The following is a 19,312-nucleotide window of genomic DNA, read 5'->3' on the forward strand; positions in this document are numbered from 1 at the left end:
TTGGTCAGGTGAGCAGAACTGGTCCATTCATTGGTGGGGACTGGTCAGCTGGGCAGAAAAATGACAAATGGAATTCAACCTGGAGAAGTGTGAGGTGATGCATTTGGAAAGGTCAAACAAGGTGAAGAACTACATAATAGCTGGGAGGATGCCCAGAGGTGTGGGAGGAAGTGAGGTACCTTGGAGTGAATGTCTACATATCCCTGAAGGTAGCAGGACAGGTTAACAAGATGGTTAAGGAGGCATATGGAATCCTTTCATTTATTAACTAAGGTACAGAATATAAGAACAGGGAGGTTATGCTGGAACTATATAAAGCACTAGTTAGGCCACAACTTCAGTAGAGTGTGCAGTTCTGGTCGCCTCATTAAAAAAAGGATGTGATTACAGAGAGAGTGCAAAGGAGATTTATGAGGATGCTGCCAGGACTAGAAAATTGTGGCTATGAGGAAAGATTGGATAGGCTGGGGCTGTTCTCCTTGGAACAGAGAAGGCTGAGGGGAGATTTGATTGAGATGTACAAAATTGTGAAGGACCTGGATAGAGTGGATGGGAGCGGCGTATTTATTGTAGCAAAGAGACCAGTGTCTCGGGGGCATAGATTTAGAATGATTGAAAGAAAGAGTTGAGGAACAATATTTTTCACCTAAAGGGTGGTAAGGATCTGAAACTCACTGCCTGATAGGGTGATAGAGGCAGAATTGCTCAACTCATTTAAAAGTGTCTGGATATGCACCTCAAATGCCATAACCTACATTCTGGGAATTACCAAATTCTGGGAAGTGGGATTGGGCTGGGTGGCTCGTTTTTCAGCCGGGACAGACACAATGGGCCAAATAACCTCTTTCTGTGCTGTTAAGGTTCTATGGTTCATTCACTCCATTCCATTTTGGAATTATTTTGCTTGCCATATTTTGTCCTGATACTTTTTCACAATGTGATTGAAGTACCTTTTCTATAGGAGCCATGTGTTTTCTCTTTTCTTTTCCAGATTTTTAAAACAACCCCAGTTACTCTCTTTCTTTGTAATAGTAGCTACAATATTTGCATTTTGATCCTGATCAGTTAGTATTCTCTGCCCTGTTGTTTTGGTCAGCCCTGCTTTGTGAGGTTGGTACCTCAAATGCTAAACACCGATTTTAGTCTAATTGATAGCAAGTTGCAATTCTGATAGAAATACTGAGTAAACCCCTTACTGTTCCTTACAGTCAATGCTGGTAAAACCAATCCTGCACATCCAGAATAAAACAGAAAATGCTGTAAATACTCAGCAGGTCTGGCAGCATCTGTGGAGAGAGAAACAGAGTTAATGGCCTCAATTTTTGTGGAGTTGTGGAGAATGTGCGGAAGCTTCAAAATGGAAGGCGGACCCTGGATTTGGAAGTCCCATCCCCCTTTCCAATAGATCCCACGTTTGCCATTAGGAGAAAGGGGTTGGGTTTGAATTCCAAACTCAGCTGGGCCATTTGAACTCAGTGCTGAGTTTAGACAGACCCCTTATTCACTGTAGTGAGGACCTTCACCTGCAGTGTGGGAGTCATGAATTTTTAAAGTAGTTGCAAATACTCTTGAAAAGCAGATAAGGGCTGCAGATGTCAAGCAGTGAAGCTATTTAAATTCCAAGCTCTTTAAAAATTAAAAGAAAACAGCCTACCTGTATTAGTGAGATGTATAGAAATTCAAACCGTGAAGTTATGAAATCTTCAGCCCATTAAGGATTTAAAATAAAATAGGCTAAAGGCTGCCTGTGTCAGTGAGAGTTGAAAAAACTCTGTTCTAGCAGTTAAAGTAGCTGTTTGTTGACATTACCCCAAGGGTTATCATTATGTCATTATTAATGTTTGGCTGCTTACCACAACCTATCATCTGAGCAGGGATAAATTCACAGCTTGATTGACAGCTCAAAGTGGTTATTAACGGATTAGCTGTCTTTGATGTGGGGTTATGAGTACAAGCCTGTTTGTTTTTATAAGGAATTAGGTACTTGCGGGTATTTAAATGTTTTGAATGGACTTTCATAAATGGGAGCATTTCTTATAGTAAAAGCTGTAATAGACATGTAGAATTTTATTTCATGAGGATTCCATGGTGGATACTGGCTGAGTTGGCATGGAAGGTGTGAGGGAAAAGGGTGCTGGCTGGGTTGGCATTGAGTTGGCATGAAGTTGGCATGGGGGCTATAAGGGGCCATTGGGGGTGGGTGGGAGACATGGGTTGGCATGGATGCCTGGGGAGTGAGTGGAGGGTGAGGGTTAGAGGGCCTAATATTTAAGATAACAACTGGGACAAAGTCCTAGAGAACTGAGGCAGGACTTTTAAACAGCCTGCCTCGGCACTCGACAGCCCCTGTGGTTGCCTCCGATCCAGGATGGTGGGTCTGACTCCATCCCACACCCACCCCCCAGAGTGAAGTTCTCGCTATCAGATGAGCTTCTCCTGAGGCAGGTGCAAACAGCCGGCAGATTTCCTGACTCCTAGTACTGGATCCAGGAGAAAAAACTGGGCCAACGTTTCAGGTTGAGAACCTACATATTCAAATCTGTGACTACTTTTCTGTTTCTTTCTGAAAGTTTAACTGTGAATCTTGAAAAAGAAAAAAAAATATTAAACATAGTAAATTAATTATACTTTTGTCTATTTGTGCAAACTGGAAGTAGAACTTGCACACCAATGTAAGCCACCTTTATATGGATATTCCTATGGTACATGGCTTTGTAAAATAGTTGTATGTGCCAATGTTTTTTAATTCTATTTTTGTTCTCCAAAAGGCCTTTCTCAAGTCACAATTGAAAAGCAATAAAACATTTCTTCTTTTTCCTTCCTGCAGGTAAGGAGGTGTCTGAAAGATGGTACAGTGAGATAAAGAATTACAACTTTAATTGTCCTGGATTTTCCTCTGGTACAGGTGAGTAGAGGATTTTTGTTTACTTTGTTTGCTTCAAATGATGATAAATTTGCTGTGTCTGAAGCAGAAGATCCACTCCACGCAGAAATAATTTTGCAGTCAGTGGAAGATTTTATTAGATGTTAATTTAGAGTTGTGTAACCTCCATTTTGTGACGTTGCAGAGGGCAGATATTTAATAACTGCTGTCTAGGATAGTGATTGGCAAACAACTGTGTCTATATTCTGATTCAAGAATATTGCATACAGTGTTTGAAGAAAGCAAGAAGATTGAGTTAATAGTGTACTATACTTGCAAAACGCACCTTCCCTGTCCCCTTCACATGACCTTTCCTCTCCATTGCTATTGGAGTATTGATTTCCCAGTAGCTTCCACTTGTAGCATTGGCTTTGGAAATGTGTAAGTTAATAATTCAGCAGACTGAGCAATGTTACTGTTCACCCCTGGATCATGGATTTGAATCTAACTCTTTGGTGGGATAAAAGTTTGCTTTGTTGGCTGGCAGGATTCTAATTTTCTAAACTGAGTTGCCAAGCTCACCAGTGTCATTGTGGAAGGCAGAGAGTGGGCTCGATACTTTCCAACAGGAAAGAACGGCGGAGAGAGGCGGAAATGGCTGATTTCCTAGCAGTTGGACTGAGAATGATATTAGGGAATTATCAGTGGCACAAGGAAATCATGAGAAAGAGTGGGGATTTACTTTGGAAGGACAGTTTTCCTTTCTTCCTTTTTGAAAAAGAAATATACAATGTGAGGCTTTGCTCATTTTCACATGCCTCTGGGCATTTGGGGCCAGGGCCAGAATTTTTGGCTCGGCGAGCGGGGTTTTTGAGGGGGGGGGGTACATGTCAATGAACAGTAATGAAAAAATGTATTTAATTTATAAACCCTTCATGAAACCTCATCCCACCCGTGGATGAGGTTTCTTGAGAAATGCGAAGACCGCCTGGGCTCTTCGCCTGCCTGCCAACCTTAAGGTTGGACGGGTAGCTCAGTTTATCACTTTAATTGATATTTAAACGGCCTTAATTGGCTTTTGACAGTTTGGCGGGCGCCCGCCTGACGTCACTGCGCGTCATTTTATGCCTCGGCTTGACTGCAAGTTCATAATATGACACGCCTTTACTGGGCATGACATAAATGTTAAAATAGAAATAGTGTTTTTGAAGCAGACAGAGCTCGAGTTGATGTGGCTATAGATACATCACTGTCAGAAGTAGGAAACAGAAAAGATCATTGTTATTACATCAGTGTCCTAGAAAGAATAACTTTTTTTTATTCTCCCAAATTGTTATTTTTAGGTGTCGATGCATTTTTAGTCAGGCCGGTTTCCTGCAAGAATCTGTTCCAAATACTCTTCTGCACCACTGTCCTACACAGTTGTGCACTGCTTGAGACACTTCTTTATTAAAATGAAGGTTAAAAATAAAATGATTAGCAGAACATGCAGTTGGCCATGCAATCTTCTTAGGTATTAATTGTATCAGCTGTTAAAATCTATATTACACTTTTCTGAAACTCATAGGGAAAAAATTGCATAATTTTATCCCTGAGCAAGCTAACGGTCTTGCACTATTATGATAACTTTGTAATTTGGCTACTGAAAATAGTTTAATTTTGTGGTCAAATTACGGCTTTGGTAAAATTAATTTGCGTGCAGTACATACGCATAGGGTTTGCTGGATGAATAATGTGCATGGTCCACCCAGGTCACCATCAACCAACCTTGTAGTCACATGATACAAGAACAATCGAGTTATTGACTTTTCATAGCAATCTTTCTTCATCGTTTAGTTTACGCCAAGGCAAAGGTGAGGAAAACTCCCAGCAGTAGGAAGGTTTAGAAACCAAAATGTCAAGGTTACCTGTTCCTCCCAAGCTTGCCATATGTCATGTCTGATTACTCATACTAAGATTGGAATTGTCCCAGATTTGCACAAACTGGACGTGAAAAAATACTTTTTACCCACGGCTGCCTAAGTGAGTTTTTGCGCTGCATCATTCCATCCCCGGTGCGTCCAGCCTCATTAACATTGCATTCCTGGGAAACATGCTGGATCACTGGCGGGAGGCCTCTGATTCACTCGCCCCACTGTCACCTCGGGCCTTCAGTAATCCAGGCGCCATGTTTAAGAGGCACCTCTGCATAGAGCTGGCACTCTAAGGGATCGGAAGCTGCTGCCAAAGGGAGGAAACATGCTGGCCTCAAATTTAGCAGCACCTCCCTGAGGCACCTACTGGATGCAGTGTAGGCCTGCCGTGAAGTCCTCTACCCCCGCTCAGGGTGAAGACCAGCAAGCAAGGTCACCAATCCAGCATGGGAGGCGGTGGCAGCGGCGGTCAACTGCAATGCCCTGCAAAAGAGGACAGCTACCCAGTGCCGAAAGAGGATGAATGATCTCCCCCATTCCGCCAGGGTAAGTCACTCATCTCATCACTCTCAACTCACACACTCTCAAACCCATCACACATCCGCAGGGATCTCACTCACTGCCAGTTCAAGGGACATCACCATTCACTCTCACACACTCACCTTCATCTACCTTGCGGATCGTGTCCTCATCATGCCCATGGCACCACTCACCACCCACACATGCCAGGTATCCTTCTCATCTGGCCTTGCAGGCATCCTGCTTACACTCCCTCCATCTATATTCATGCAGGACAAGCTGGCACACAACAAAAGGTGGCAGACTGGTGGAGGAATGCCTGACATCAAGGTCCTCAGACTTTGAGAATAGAGTCATCCGGCTGGCACATGATGTCGTGGACTGCTCTGTGATGGTGAGGTCGGTGGTCCAGCAGTGCAACATCTCAGACAACCATACTGTGAGTGAGTTCTCCTGTTCCGCACTCCCCTGCTATGGGCTAATTATCTCTCCTTGCTTTCGCGGGCACATCTGGGAATCAGCTGAGGGAGTTCTCGAGCCAGGCCCTCGATTCAAGCCCCGAGGACACCACAGAAGAAGAATCTGATGACACACTAATTGAAGACCTGTCACAGCGCTCACCCACACCCTCCAACAAGGGCAGAGACACACACCTCGGTGGGACCTAGTTCTAGAGTAGCTTTAGGATCACAATCTGGTGAGCACATCGCACTGTCTGATGCACAGCATGGGGCAGCAGGGACTTCCCAGGTTTCCGGCACTCGGAGATCTGTTCGAGCCCAGAAATCTGCTGAGTCCGAGTCAGACAAGAACCTCTGAACTTAGTCATACCTCAGTTAATGGAGCTGTAAAGGCAAGCTCTGGAACATCAGGAAGGGATGTCTGCTGCATTCCTCAGATTGCAAACACAATGGAGTCCATCCGCTTTCAGTCTGAGGCGATAGCGCAGGCATGCCAACTCACTGAGGTCAACATTGGTAGGATGACGGCTGCCATGGAGACCTTGGTCCAGGACATCAGTCCTGCATTGCTGCGTGGGCTGAACTCCATTGCTGATGCCATAGTTGGCCTCCAACAGTGTCAACACAAGGAGGGTGCCAGGCAGCTTGATCTCACTCCAGCTCCCCCTTCTCAAAGAGTCAGCCAGGGACCCTCAGGCACCCATTAGGAGGAGGATCAGCAGGTGCACAACCCATGGCCGTCCACTCAGGTGACTCTGGGAGCGTCCGGTACATCCAAATCCTCTCTTCCTGTGACTCCAACAGCTCTAGCCCACAGGTCAAGGAGGGTACCACTGCCACTGCCACACAGCAGGCCCTCGAAAGCAGGCCAGGGCCCCCCAGGTCTTGGACCTCCAGAGGTTGCCCACAAAGGTCATCACGGACAGGGCATAACAGTCTGCAGGCTGCCTCCATATCCCCTGTGGATGTTGGGCGAGCACCAAGACATAGAGGCAAAGTTAGAAAGGTTAGGAAGATGTAAGAAGATGATAGAAAGGTTAAGAAGCAAGTAGTTGCACCGCCTGGGAGCTGGTGTTAAACACTTGTACATAATGTTCACTTTGTTAATAAAGTCTCGCTCCCTGTGGCTCCTTGTTATGATGAGCAGTGTTTGTGTCAATCAGATGTGAAACCTTGTTTCCTGCACAAGATAAAGGTAGGTGTCTCAGTCCAGAGCCTCTTCCCTGTGCAGTGTGTAACCTTCAGACCAAAGTGATGGTCCGGCCTCACACTCACTGGACACATCAGTGATGCCTGCAGGAATGACAAATGCTGCCTATAGACCTTGGGTCTAGCGAGGTGTCTACAAACGACGGCTCTCTGGATCTTAAGCTGTGTGCACAGCAACCCCTGCTGCCTCTTCACCAGTGCCTCCCTTTGCTGCGCCAGGTGCCTCTGCTGCTCTCTTTTTGTTCTGGTCTCTGTAAGCTATGAGGCATTCCGCTGAATCACCAGGCTCCATAATTCTGATGTTCTCCTCCTGCAGGATCAAAGAGAGGGACATGTGGGTCAGCATATGTGTCCTAAGAACCTCAGATAAAAGCAAAATACTGCTGATGCTGGAAATCTGAAACAAAAACAAAAATAGCTGGAAAAACTCAGCAGGTCTGACAGCATCTGCGGAGAGGAACACAGTTAACGATTCGAGTCCGTCTGACTTCACCAGAACTGATGAAGAGTCATATGGACTCGAAACGTTAACTGTGTTCCTCTGCGCAGATGCGGTCAGACCTGCTGAGTTTTTCCAGCTATTTTTGTTTTTGGCCTAAGAACCTCTCTTGGTTATGTCTGAAGGCCCCTTCACGCATGCAGGAGAGTGCTGGCCACCACTTGGTTGGCCAGTGTGTAATGTGCTCATTGGCTGTCCAAAATGCCACCCATCTCTGCCCCATTCCACTTGACCGATTGGCGGCAGCTTCACCCACTGGACTGCATGCTGTGCTCTCAGCTCAGGTGCAGTCATTCTCCTAACCCACACTGCAAGGCTGCACTGTTAGCTTGAACCATGATCGATTCTGGCCCAAACCTTCATAAAGATATTCCAAGGAGCTCTGAGCACCTCCACCAGTGACTGCACCATGGCCAGCTTTCACAAGGGGATCCTACAACTTGCCCAGCCAGCCAATTGCTCTGCTGCCCCCTAAAATGCACATTAATTTGCAGTCTGCACCCAAGGGGTGAAAAGCTCTGGAGGATTTGGTGGCACTTCCATGCTTTCGCATTGCTTGAGTGGGCAGAAAGGTTTCAGAGGCCTGACTCCAAGCATGTCAATGGAGCTACTGCTGAACAGTCTCAGCTGCAGTAGAATGTTCACTTTTGACCAGCTTTTCCAAGTGCATGGCTGCTTCCCCCACCACCTCCCCCCACCCCCACTCCAGCATGTGCTTGTGTGCTTCCTTCAGTCTGTGCTGCCTTGCCACCGCCCCCCCCCCACTCCACCCCAGCCTGACCCGCACTAGAGCCCTTGCCCCGGCACTGCACTAAAAGTTGGCCGGGTAATAGCGACTTGCCTGTGTGCTCCGTGAATGCTCAGCCCCTCTTCCTTGATATGGGCGAGTGCACTCAATCCGAATTCCCCTCGAAGTTCAGGTCACCAGGTGCACACCTTTTAAAGGCAGTCATGAAGCTCGCTGTTCTCAAGTCACGCTGAGGTAGGCGGTAAATTTGACATGGGGGGATGATTCCGGTGAGCGGAGTTTATAATGAGATGCTAATGAATTGAAATTAGGTTCCTGACCTGCGGCAGTGGGAAATATGGCCTGCCATTGACGGGTGGAGCGGACGATTGCAAAGTGGTTTCACAACGGCAATTTTTGGCCTTCTCACCATATTGCCCCCCACCTGCCTGCCATTCCGGCCTTGATCCCAAAACAGTATTTTCTGACAGAAGTCTATTATCTAATTAACATTTGAATGAATCGGCACTATCTGCTTCCATCATTTCCCTAATGAACCTGGTCCATAGGTTGGCCACTTTCTCACTGAAATATTTCTCTAAGAGTAGTTTTGAATTTACATCCTGTCGGAAAAGCTGAACCAGCTTGTCATAGTTTACATTATCTCATCCCTTTAGAATTCTGAAAACAGCAATCTTACCACTTCTCATCCTTTTTCAGTGAGAACGTTCCCAATTTACATAAAAGCTTCTCATTTCCCAATCTCCCAACTCCTCAGTCTTGCTGGTCACTCCCTTCTATATCCTTTAAATAGCTGCAATTTTCATTTTGCGCTGCAGTGATCAGAACGGTACACAGCATTCTAGGTGTGGTCGCATCAATGAAAGATACTGAACAATGTTAGATGAAGACCAGTAGTGACCATACAATCAGTCTGAAGAAGGGTCTGAAGAGTAGCTCTGAAGAAAGATCAAACGGACTTGAAACGTTAACAAAAACAGAATTACCTGGAAAAACTCAGCAGGTCTGGCAGCTTTGGTGGAGAAGAAAAGAGTTGACGTTTCGAGTCCTCATGACCCTTCAACAGAACTTGAGTTCAAGTCCAAGAAAGAGTTGAAATATAAGCTGGTTTAAGGTGTGTGTGGGGGGGAGAGAGAGAGAGAGAAAGTGGACGGGGGTTGGTGTGGTTGTAGGGACAAACAAGCAGTGATAGAAGCAGATCATCTAAAGATGTCACAAACAACAGAACAAAAGAAACATAGGTGTTAAAGTTGGTGATATTATCTAAACGAATGTGCTAATTAAGAATGGATGGTAGGGCATTCAAGGTATAGCTCTAGTGGGGGTGGGGAGAGCATAAAAGATTTAAAAATATTTAAAAATAATGGAAATAGGTTGGAAAAGAAAAATCTATATAATTTATTGGCAAAAAAAACAAAAGGAAGGGGGAAACAGAAAGGGGGTGGGGATGGAGGAGGGAGCTCAAGACCTAAAGTTGCTGAATTCAATATTCAGTGCAGAAGGCTGTAAAGTGCCTAGTCGGAAGATGAGGTGTTGTTCCTCCAGTTTGCTTTGGGCTTCACTGGAACAATGCAGCAAGCCAAGTTTAAAAACAAAAAAACTGCGGATGCTGGAAATCCAAAACAAAAACAATTACCTGGAAAAACTCAGCAGGTCTGGCAGCATCGTCGGAGAAGAACAGAGTTGACGTTTCGAGTCCTCATGACCCTTCGACAGAACTTGAGTTCGAGTCCAAGAAAGAGTTGAAATATAAGCTGGTTTAAGGTGGGGGGGGGGTGGGGTGCGGAGAGAGAGAGAAAGAGAGAGAGAAGTGGAGTGGGGGTGTGGTTGTAGGGACAAACAAGCAGTGATAGAAGCAGATCATCAAAAGATGTCAACAACAATAGAACAAAAGAACACGTAGGTGTTAAAGTTGGTGATATTATCTAAACGAATGTGCTAATTAAGAATGGATGGTAGGGCACTCAAGGTTTAGCTCTAGTGGGGGTGGGGAGAGCATAAAAGATTTTAAGATATTTAAAAAAAATCTGCCCCTTCACTTCCTCTCTCCTCACCGTCCAAGGGCCCAAACACTCCTTTCAAGTGAAGCAGCATTTCACTTGCATTTCCCCCAACTTAGTCTACTGCATTCGTTGCTCCCAATGTGGTCTCCTCTACATTGGAGAGACCAAACGTAAACTGGGCGACCGCTTTGCAGAACACCTGCGGTCTGTCCGCAAGAATGAGCCAAACCTCCCTGTCGCTTGCCATTTTAACTCTCCACCCTGCTCTCTTGCCCACATGTCTGTCCTTGGCTTGCTGCATTGTTCCAGTGAAGCCCAACACAAACTGGAGGAACAACACCTCATCTTCCGACTAGGCACTTTACAGCCTTCCGGACTGAATATTGAATTCAACAACTTTAGGTCGTGAGCTCCCTCCCCCATCCCCACCCCCTTTCTGTTTCCCCCTTCCTTTTTTTTCCAATAAATTATATAGATTTTTCTTTTCCCACCTATTTCCATTATTTTTAAATATCTTAAAATCTTTTATGCTCTCCCCACCCCCACTAGAGCTATACTTTGAGTGCCCTACCATCCATTCTTAATTAGCACATTCGTTTAGATAATATCACCAACTTTAACACCTATGTGTTCTTTTGTTCTATTGTTATTGACATCTTTTGATGATCTGCTTCTATCACTGCTTGTTTGTCCCTACAACCACACCCCCCCTCCACTTCTCTCTCTCTCTCTCTCTTTCTCTCTCTCTCTCCGCTCCCCCCCACACACCTTAAACCAGCTTATATTTCAACTCTTTCTTGGACTCGAACTCAAGTTCTGTCGAAGGGTCATGAGGACTCGAAACGTCAACTCTTTTCTTCTCCACCGATGCTGCCAGACCTGCTGAGTTTTTCAAGCCAAGTTAACTCTGTTTCTCTTTCTACAGATGCTGTCAGACCTGCTGACAGTTTTTCCAGCATTTTCTGTTTTTATTTCAGATTTCCAGCATCCACAGTATTTTGCTTTTACCAAATGATAGGATTTGGTCTTGATGGTACACTGTTGGGAGGGGGTTTGAGTGGAAGCAGCTTGGGTAATGCAGATAATGGTAGTTTTCATTTTGAGGGGAGTGAAAAGGATCAGATAGAAAGATTGTTGGAAAAGTAACAGTAACTTTGAGCAGTTTTTGGATTTAAATATGAGAACAAGATTGCCTAAAAACGTATAAAAACCAAAAAACGCTGGCAACACTCAGCAAGCCTGTGGAAAGAAAGTTAATTGGCAGGATTTTCCAGTCTCGCTGAAGTCAATGGACTTTTGGCTGGCTTGCCCAGCCAGTGTTTCAGATCAACAACCTTTCATCAGAACTCTGCTGAGCATTTCCTGTTTTTATTTTGGATTTCCAACAATCTGCGGTATTTTGCTTTTGAACGTGTTATGTCATTTTCTCTCCTGACTAACCCTGCATGTTTTCAGTTAACTTTCATTTGTATAATTTTTAATTTCTTCTTTTCATGGTGTGTGTGTCACTGACAAGGCCAGCATTTGTTGCCCTTCCCTAATTGCCCTTGAACTGAGTGGCTTGCTAGGCCATTAGAGACAGTTAAGAGTTAACTACATTGCTGTGGGTCTGAAGTCACATGTAGGCCAGACCAGGTAACGATGACAGATTTCCTTCCTTGCAGGGCATTATTGAACCAGATGGGATTTTATGACAATCAATGATAGTTTCATGGTCACCATTAAACTAGCTTTTTAATTCCAAATTTTATTAATTATTAACAGCTCCTGTGATGGGATTTGAGCCCATGTCACCAGAGCATTAGCCTGGGTCTCTGGATTACTAGTCCAGTGACATTACTACCACGCCACCATCTCCCTAGAACCTTGAGGAACAGCACAGCTCAAAGCCACACCATATTTCTCCACTGAGTAATCAGCAATCCTACTTGTTTAATGGAAAATTAACTCATCTGCTTAAATTGAATGATTCTGTCCATTTGTCTAATCCCATGAATGATTATACACATTACAATTTAGGACCTATTGCAATCTTTATATTTAGAAGAGGGAAAATTAATGTAATTTCAATATAGGGCCAGCTCAATCTTCAGTAAATAGTACACAATATGACAAAGTGTAAACCTCTTTTGAGACTCTCTTCATCATTTCTTCTTGCTAAAAGACTATTGGAAGATATATAATGAGAAGGTATGAAATATTTGATTATAATTGATTGCTTGAGAATGAACTTGTGACTATGAGTGACAAGCATTGGAAGCGACTTGTGAAAGTCATCTGCATTAATGTAATTGGGTATTTATACTTGCCGATTATACAGTAACAGAAGCATTTTTTTTCAGGTAAATACTTGCGTACCTCAGCATCATTTTGAGGAGTGCAGCTAAATTATGACAATGTGACCAAGCCCCCAGCAGACAAACATTCTAAGAAGCTGGATCTTTATGTGTGTAGAAACAACCACTTTCATGTATATGTCATTTTTAAATAACACAAAATAACACATCATAATGTCTTGTGAATTGAAATTGTAAAAATCCAGAATTTATTTTAAAATCTGTGTGACATCCTGCATTGTTGTCCATAGATTGAAAGTAAGATTCTCTCACGACTCCATGCCCCATTTTAAGGGACACAGTCCCCTGCCCTACTATCTTCCTCACTGGTTTGTTGGTGGAGAGTTTACATGTGGCTACTCTGACAGATTTATCATTTGGGACCCCAGCTCTATCTTGCTGCATTGCCAGGTATGCCTTCAATCACAACTGCCAGATGCTGACCCTGGGGCCAGATTTTTCCATCCAAATAAGGACAAAACAGAAGTGGAATGGAGAGGAAAAGTGACCACTAAGTAGCGTGGACGGAAGTGTCACCTCCATTTGCACCCTCCGCCATTTTCAGCAACACAGAAAGAGCGCGAGCCTTGGAACAGACTCACACCTATTATGAAGCCAACTGAACTTGTTAATGCCTCAATAAAAGGCTTGACCTTAGCCCCAACTGAACTGTATGGGAGATGACGGGGATCCAGGAGTTCACACTGATTACCCCCAGTGAGGGTTTCAGGAGTCCTCACTGATTACTCCCACTGAGGATTTCAGGAGTTCTCACTGATTACCCCCAATGAGGGATTCAGGAGTCCTCATGTATTACCCTCCAGTGGGGAAGGCATGATTGGAAGCAGACTGGCCATCGGGTCATTGATTTTTGGACATCATCTGATCAAAAGGAAGGGTACAGTGGAGATGGGTGCTGCACCATTACAAATGGAAGCCATTGAATAGTGCAGCAGAGGCACACACAACAAAAAAGGGACCCTGGGCATCAGGAGGCCACAGCAGAGAGATGAAGGCCATGAAGGAGAAGGAGATACTTACTACACAGAGCACAGAATCTACTGGAACAGATAAAGCTAACTGGCTGTCATGGTAAACCAATGCTGAAGGACATTGCCACTCTCCAGGGAGATGTTCATAGACATCTGTGCCCTCATCAGTGAGAAACTCACATCTCGCTCCACTCACAGCCAGGATCTGCCAGTATCAGTCACTATGGCCTTGAATTTCTTTGCTGCTGGATCATTTCAGGGTTCAGCTGCAGATTTCTGCAGTACCTCACAGTCGGCTGCATCACGACGGTCACAGACGCCTTCTTCACCAAGGCTGAAGATTCCATCACATTTCCCACTCATGGGGCCTCCCAAGCTCAGAGGGCATGGGTTTTGCTGCTATTTCCAGATTTCCCCCAAGTCTAGGTTATTATTGACTGCACCCATGTTGCCATCAGGACACCTGCTGACAGACTAGAGAGGTTCATCAACAAAAAGGCTTACCACTTCCTAAATGGGGAGCTGGTTTAGGACTACAGGAAGAATTTCCTGCATGTCTGTGCACGCTTTCATAGAAGCTGCCGTGGCATTTTCATTCTTTAACAGTCAACCCTTCTGCAGCTGTTCCATCCCATCTTCCCCGCAGGCCCGTGGATGGATGCTAGGGAACTAGACCTCTGAGGAGATGGCTCATCATTCCTCTATGAGCGCCATGAGCAGAGTCACAAGGACATTACAGTGACAGCCACCTGTCCACCGGAACCCCTGCTGAACAGTCCATTGGCCTGCAAAAAATGTGCTTTCACTGCCTGGGCAACATGGGTGGCACCGTGTAATACACACTGCCAGGGTATCTCGCATGGTTCTGACCCTTGAAGAGGTGGAGACAGAGGAAGGTGTGATGTCTTTGGAAGAGGAGGGAGAACAGGACTTGGGAGAGGATGGGGCAGGGGACATGGAAGGAGAACCTTCTGCTGTGTAAGATGGGCCGAGTGACTGTAGAGGTGGCCGGGCCTGGGATGTCACAACGAGGTCTTTCCAGGAAGCCATGATGACAAGGCACAATCTGACCCCCAGCAAAGGCTCAGCTGATGAATTCTGAGGCCTGTGGGACTAACCACACGGCTGTGAATGCAGTAAACCTGTGCTGGCACAGGAAGGACAACTGTACATCCAGCTTATGCAATCTTACTGTCACAGAGAGATGGACTACTGCCTGGAGTCTCCACTGTCACCAATGAGAAGCTAATATTTTGTTCACACACTTTTACTACTGTTCAATATGATGTTAATTAAATTATACAACCCACGATAACAAAGTTGAGTTTATTTAAAGAGTGAGCCTTACTAACAATGTGCAACATCTACATAATACCACAGCGACCCACTTGGTGCTCGGACAGACGCAGTGCCCTCCTCAGACCCTCCTGCATTGTTCTCCTCCTGTTGCCTCCGAAGAGGTAGAGGCAGACAGCTTACATCTCTTATCCCACGGCTGTGATGACTATGGTGGTCATCATCATCTTGGAGAGACTGGTTGGAGCTTCTCCTGGGACTGCTCTGCCAGCACCTATGCAGGAGCAGCCCCCATCACTGGGCCCTGCTCCACAGATGCAGCCTCTGTCAGAGGAGCCAACAAAGCTGAAGATGATGAGGGTGCCGCGAGAGGTGTGACACCCTCATTCTCTTCAGGCACATCCTCGGCCCTTGGTTGGCATACCTGGTGCCTTGAGGGAGGCTGCCACTGGGGCACAACTGCCACCTTTGCAACTGACCTGTCCAGGCTGTAAAATATTTCATGTATTCCATGGACATCAGTGCCCAAGTGTGGAAGTGACTGGTCCAGGCTACAGAAAGCACCATGAATTCTGTGCAGATAGTGCGCTGCTCCTGCATGTCCTTCAGGTACTGCCGCATATGACTCCCTATGAATTTACCACCTTCTCATGGGAGAAGTTCGTGTGCTCCAAGCCCTGGGACGTGGTTGAGCTCATCTGCTGCATGGACTCTTTCATTCGCAGTCCAGGAGCCCACACAGCCTCCGTGAACTCCAGCAGATGGGAACACATCTGCTCCCTGCTTCACCAGGTACCGACCTCCAATCTGTGTCTCCTGAGGGCTTTCATCACTGCCAAGCGGAGCATCACTGTGACTGCATGCAGGCCACCACAGAATGGCTTCCTGCTGTATGGCAAGATCATTAAGTGGTAGATCTCATTGAGATCCTCACTCACATGGGATCGTGTGAAGTCAGGAGTGCCCAAGGCATTGTTTATTCAGTGCCTCATGGCATTGCAGTGATCACATGGGGCTGTTGGGAGAGGCTCTTTTATTCAGGGTCATATGTGGAGAGACCCCTCACATTGGCTGGTCTGCTCAATTGCACCACTTTGCTGACACCTCCAGTAGCTGCACATTACAGTCTGCGCACACTGGCAGGAGTGAAGAGAGGAGCTTAAGGGCCATCAGTGACTGTATTTGTAAATGGGTTCTGAGGTAGCAAAGTGAAAGCTGAAAACAATAGGCCCATCAAAAGTTTTAGTGACTGATTTTATGCACTTTGGCTTCAGAACAGTTTTTTCTCTTACCTGAAGGTCCCTTGACAGGATGATTCAGGCACAACACTGGTGCTTTTTATCCTGCCCACTCCGAAATCAGTCGTCCTCCTTTCTCACATTCTTGTAGCCTAATTGAATGGCAGACCCATCTAATTAAGGCCCCAATTCAGGAAGAATCATTACTGGTACCAGATTTACATCGGAGACGGGTTTGCGACCTGGACTCAAGCCCACATCCCTTTACCCATTTCCTACAGGAAAATCCAGCCGCTGGTATCAATGGTGAGTATTGGGCTGAAGTCTGGCGTGCTTGCTTTGCTCACTCACCAACAAGTGGCTGGGTTATTGGACTACAACAATTCTCATTCTCTGCAGCCGACCCAAGTACCATGCCCATCTTCTCACAGTGATATCTTCGTTGCTTTCCTCCCTCAGCCTTTGCACCAAGTGGCGTCTCGTCCTCAGTGTTTTCAACCTCCATGGTAATTCAGCATGCTCTCCTCTGAGTTCTCTGCCCTCCTCTCCTCCCTTAATCTCACACTCCATATAAACTACTTGACCCATATTCACAGCCACACACTCCCCCACCCCTCACCTTGACCTTGCACCCGTCTCTGATCACTTCCTCATTCTCATTATCTCATTCTCCACAAACCACCCCCTTCCACCTCCCAACCCTCCTCCTGTAGTTGGAGAAAATTTTCCCCCAATTCACTTACAACTTCACTTTTGAAATCCAAGCTATCAAGCCTTTGACCCGCCATTCTCCACAACATTTCTGTAACAATCAATCTACTCAACCCCACCCTCACCTTCACCTTTTGATGCTCTTGTCCCCAATAAAATCGTTCTCTCACTCACCCTGGCAATTCCCCCAGAACGGCCCTCATCTCCACTCCCTTAAGGTAAAGGTTGTAGACTGGAACAAATATGGTGGTAAGTTGGCTCAGCCATTCATCAGTAAATATGGCAGAAATTGGCAAATATTCACAGAAAACACTATTGGGTCATTCACTCGTCTGCTAGAACTGCTCACTGTTCCACGATCATCCTAGAATACAAAGATAACCCTGACTTCTTTTCTCGACTGCAAGCCATTTTCTTAAACCTCTCTCCCATGTCTCCTTCACCCTCATCTTCGGAGCCAAATGTGAGAAGTTCATGGCTTTCTTTGTCACTAAGATCAAAGCCATCAGTTTCCTCCCTTACCCTTGTCCTTCCTCGAAAGCTCCCCCCCCCCCTCCCCATTCTAGCCTTGAGCTCGCATCTCTTCTATCTCCCCTCATGTCCCCTCCGAACTCATCTTATCCATGAGGCCTACATCTTGCTCCCTCGACCCTATTCCCGCTAAACTATTGACCAGCCAACTTCTCCTCCTACCTCTCATGTTAGCTGATATTGTTAACAATTCTGTAGGGTGGCCAGTGCCAAAGACCATTAATACCGGACACCGTTGTGACATGTGGAGGGTGACATCATCGCTTACGCAGTAATGTTGGCACAGATTTGCATCTTCACATTCAGAGATTCAGCACTGTTTGAGAGATAATGGGCGGTGGTGGTCTGGTGGGAAAATGTATGAAAAATAAATTGTTTTCTGCACCCCGTCACACCAAGGCTGCCACAGGTGGGGAAAGGAATGAGCACAGGCCCCTGCTGGTGCTTCATTGGGGTAAGTGGACTAAAGGTCAAAATGCTGCACATGAAAGCCATTTGGTAATGGACAGTGGTCAGACTGGCTAAAAACCAGACCGTCCAGTATAACACCAAACATCTGGCCACTCTACAGATCCCTCATTTTAGGTACTGCCCTCAGCTCATTCATATTTGTCATGATCATTCCCGTCTTCAAAAAAATAAACCTTGAATAATGTTCCCTTCAATTTTTCTTTGGACTGGGAGAACTACAAACCTTGAAAGTGCTGCTCTGAGCACTGCTTTCTTGTCCTTGGAAAGCTTACATTTTAAAAGTAATGGAACTTTCACAATGTTGTGAGTGAGCTCCTTATTTCAATGTACATTATGTTTGAGGTTGCTGTGCAGCCGCTCACCCATACATCTTAGAGGAAACATTACTATTTTTTCACTGATCCAATTCTACCTCCCCTCATACAAGTTCCAATCTACCTCTTTTTTCACATATCCCATTTTACCTCTTGCACATCCTAATCTAAGTCTCCTTTTGCACGTCCCATTCTCCCTTTACTCTCACATGTTCAATTCTCCCTCATATGTCCCACTCTAGCTCTCCTCTCAAGTGTCCTAACCTCCCTCTCCTCTTACATGTTCTGTACTCCCTCCGTTTTCACATGTCCCATTTTTGCTCTTCAAACACATCCCATATTCTCCATCCACTGGGGCAAGAGGAAAATCCGGCAATAAGCAAAATGCAGTTGTAGATCCCTTTACTGTGGAGCTGGTCTGTGTTGGGACAATCTTTTACCCATTTGAAATAAAAAACTTGAGACTTTAATATGCCTGCCAATTAACCACATTTATAATTGTTTCAAAACATTCACCTTAAAGCTATATACAGAATAGCACGCACGGTGCTACATCTAAAAAATGAGTGTAAAGAACATCGCAGGAATCGTGAGCAATGCCTATCCAGACCTGTTCATGGTACCTCTCTTGGTGGTAACTAAAATTTTGACTCAGTGAAGGTTTGTATGACTGCGATAAAACAATCGTAGATTGTTCACTTCTGAATTCTAACTTTGTTGAGTTCTTTGGCACCAATGGAAATGGGGGCATATCCTGGTCAAAAGCCTATTACCTCATCTCAGCAACCTTTGCTGTCTATGTTATCATTGTTATTGTGATAAAAATATAAGATATATGGAGAAAACCAAATTTAATTTGTCGTATGGCTTTGCCATAATTTCCACGTGAACTGTTCTGTCTTCATTCTGTATTAAAATGCTGCTCTTACACAGGACTGAAGCACAGGAGCTAATGTAATCACCAGAAGCTGTCATATTTATTCCAAGGTTTAAACATCTTCTAACTATAGAACTGTCAATCAGTAAAGACACAATGATAACGTCCAATGCTGATGAACAGCGATGTCTAGTGCCTGTGTTGACAAGCCAAAGCTAATAGTGATACAATTTAGGCCTCCTTATTATATCAATTACTCCAGATCAAAAAACTTGACCTGCTTTCTCACCAATTGTCCTTTGTCCTCATCCAGTAACCTTGCGGCGGGGAA

The 19,312-nt window shown here is 45.3% G+C and overlaps 1 protein-coding gene across 3 annotated transcripts in view; it reads left to right on the forward strand.

Moving 5' to 3' along the window:
- glipr2l (GLI pathogenesis-related 2, like) overlaps positions 1-19,312 on the forward strand; it is a 51,417-nt gene that overhangs the window by 5,045 nt on the left and 27,060 nt on the right. For 2 of the 3 annotated variants that reach the window (XM_041184864.1, XM_041184863.1), the window contains exon 4: positions 2,828-2,905. In XM_041184864.1, the coding sequence (XP_041040798.1) occupies positions 2,828-2,905 (78 nt within the window). Of the gene's footprint in view, positions 1-2,827; positions 2,906-12,557; positions 14,859-19,312 lie in introns of those variants that run through there. The other variant, XM_041184865.1, reaches the window with a different exon arrangement.

This window comes from Carcharodon carcharias, chromosome 3, assembly GCF_017639515.1.
Source record: "Carcharodon carcharias isolate sCarCar2 chromosome 3, sCarCar2.pri, whole genome shotgun sequence".
Classification (NCBI taxonomy): Eukaryota; Metazoa; Chordata; class Chondrichthyes; order Lamniformes; family Lamnidae; genus Carcharodon; species Carcharodon carcharias.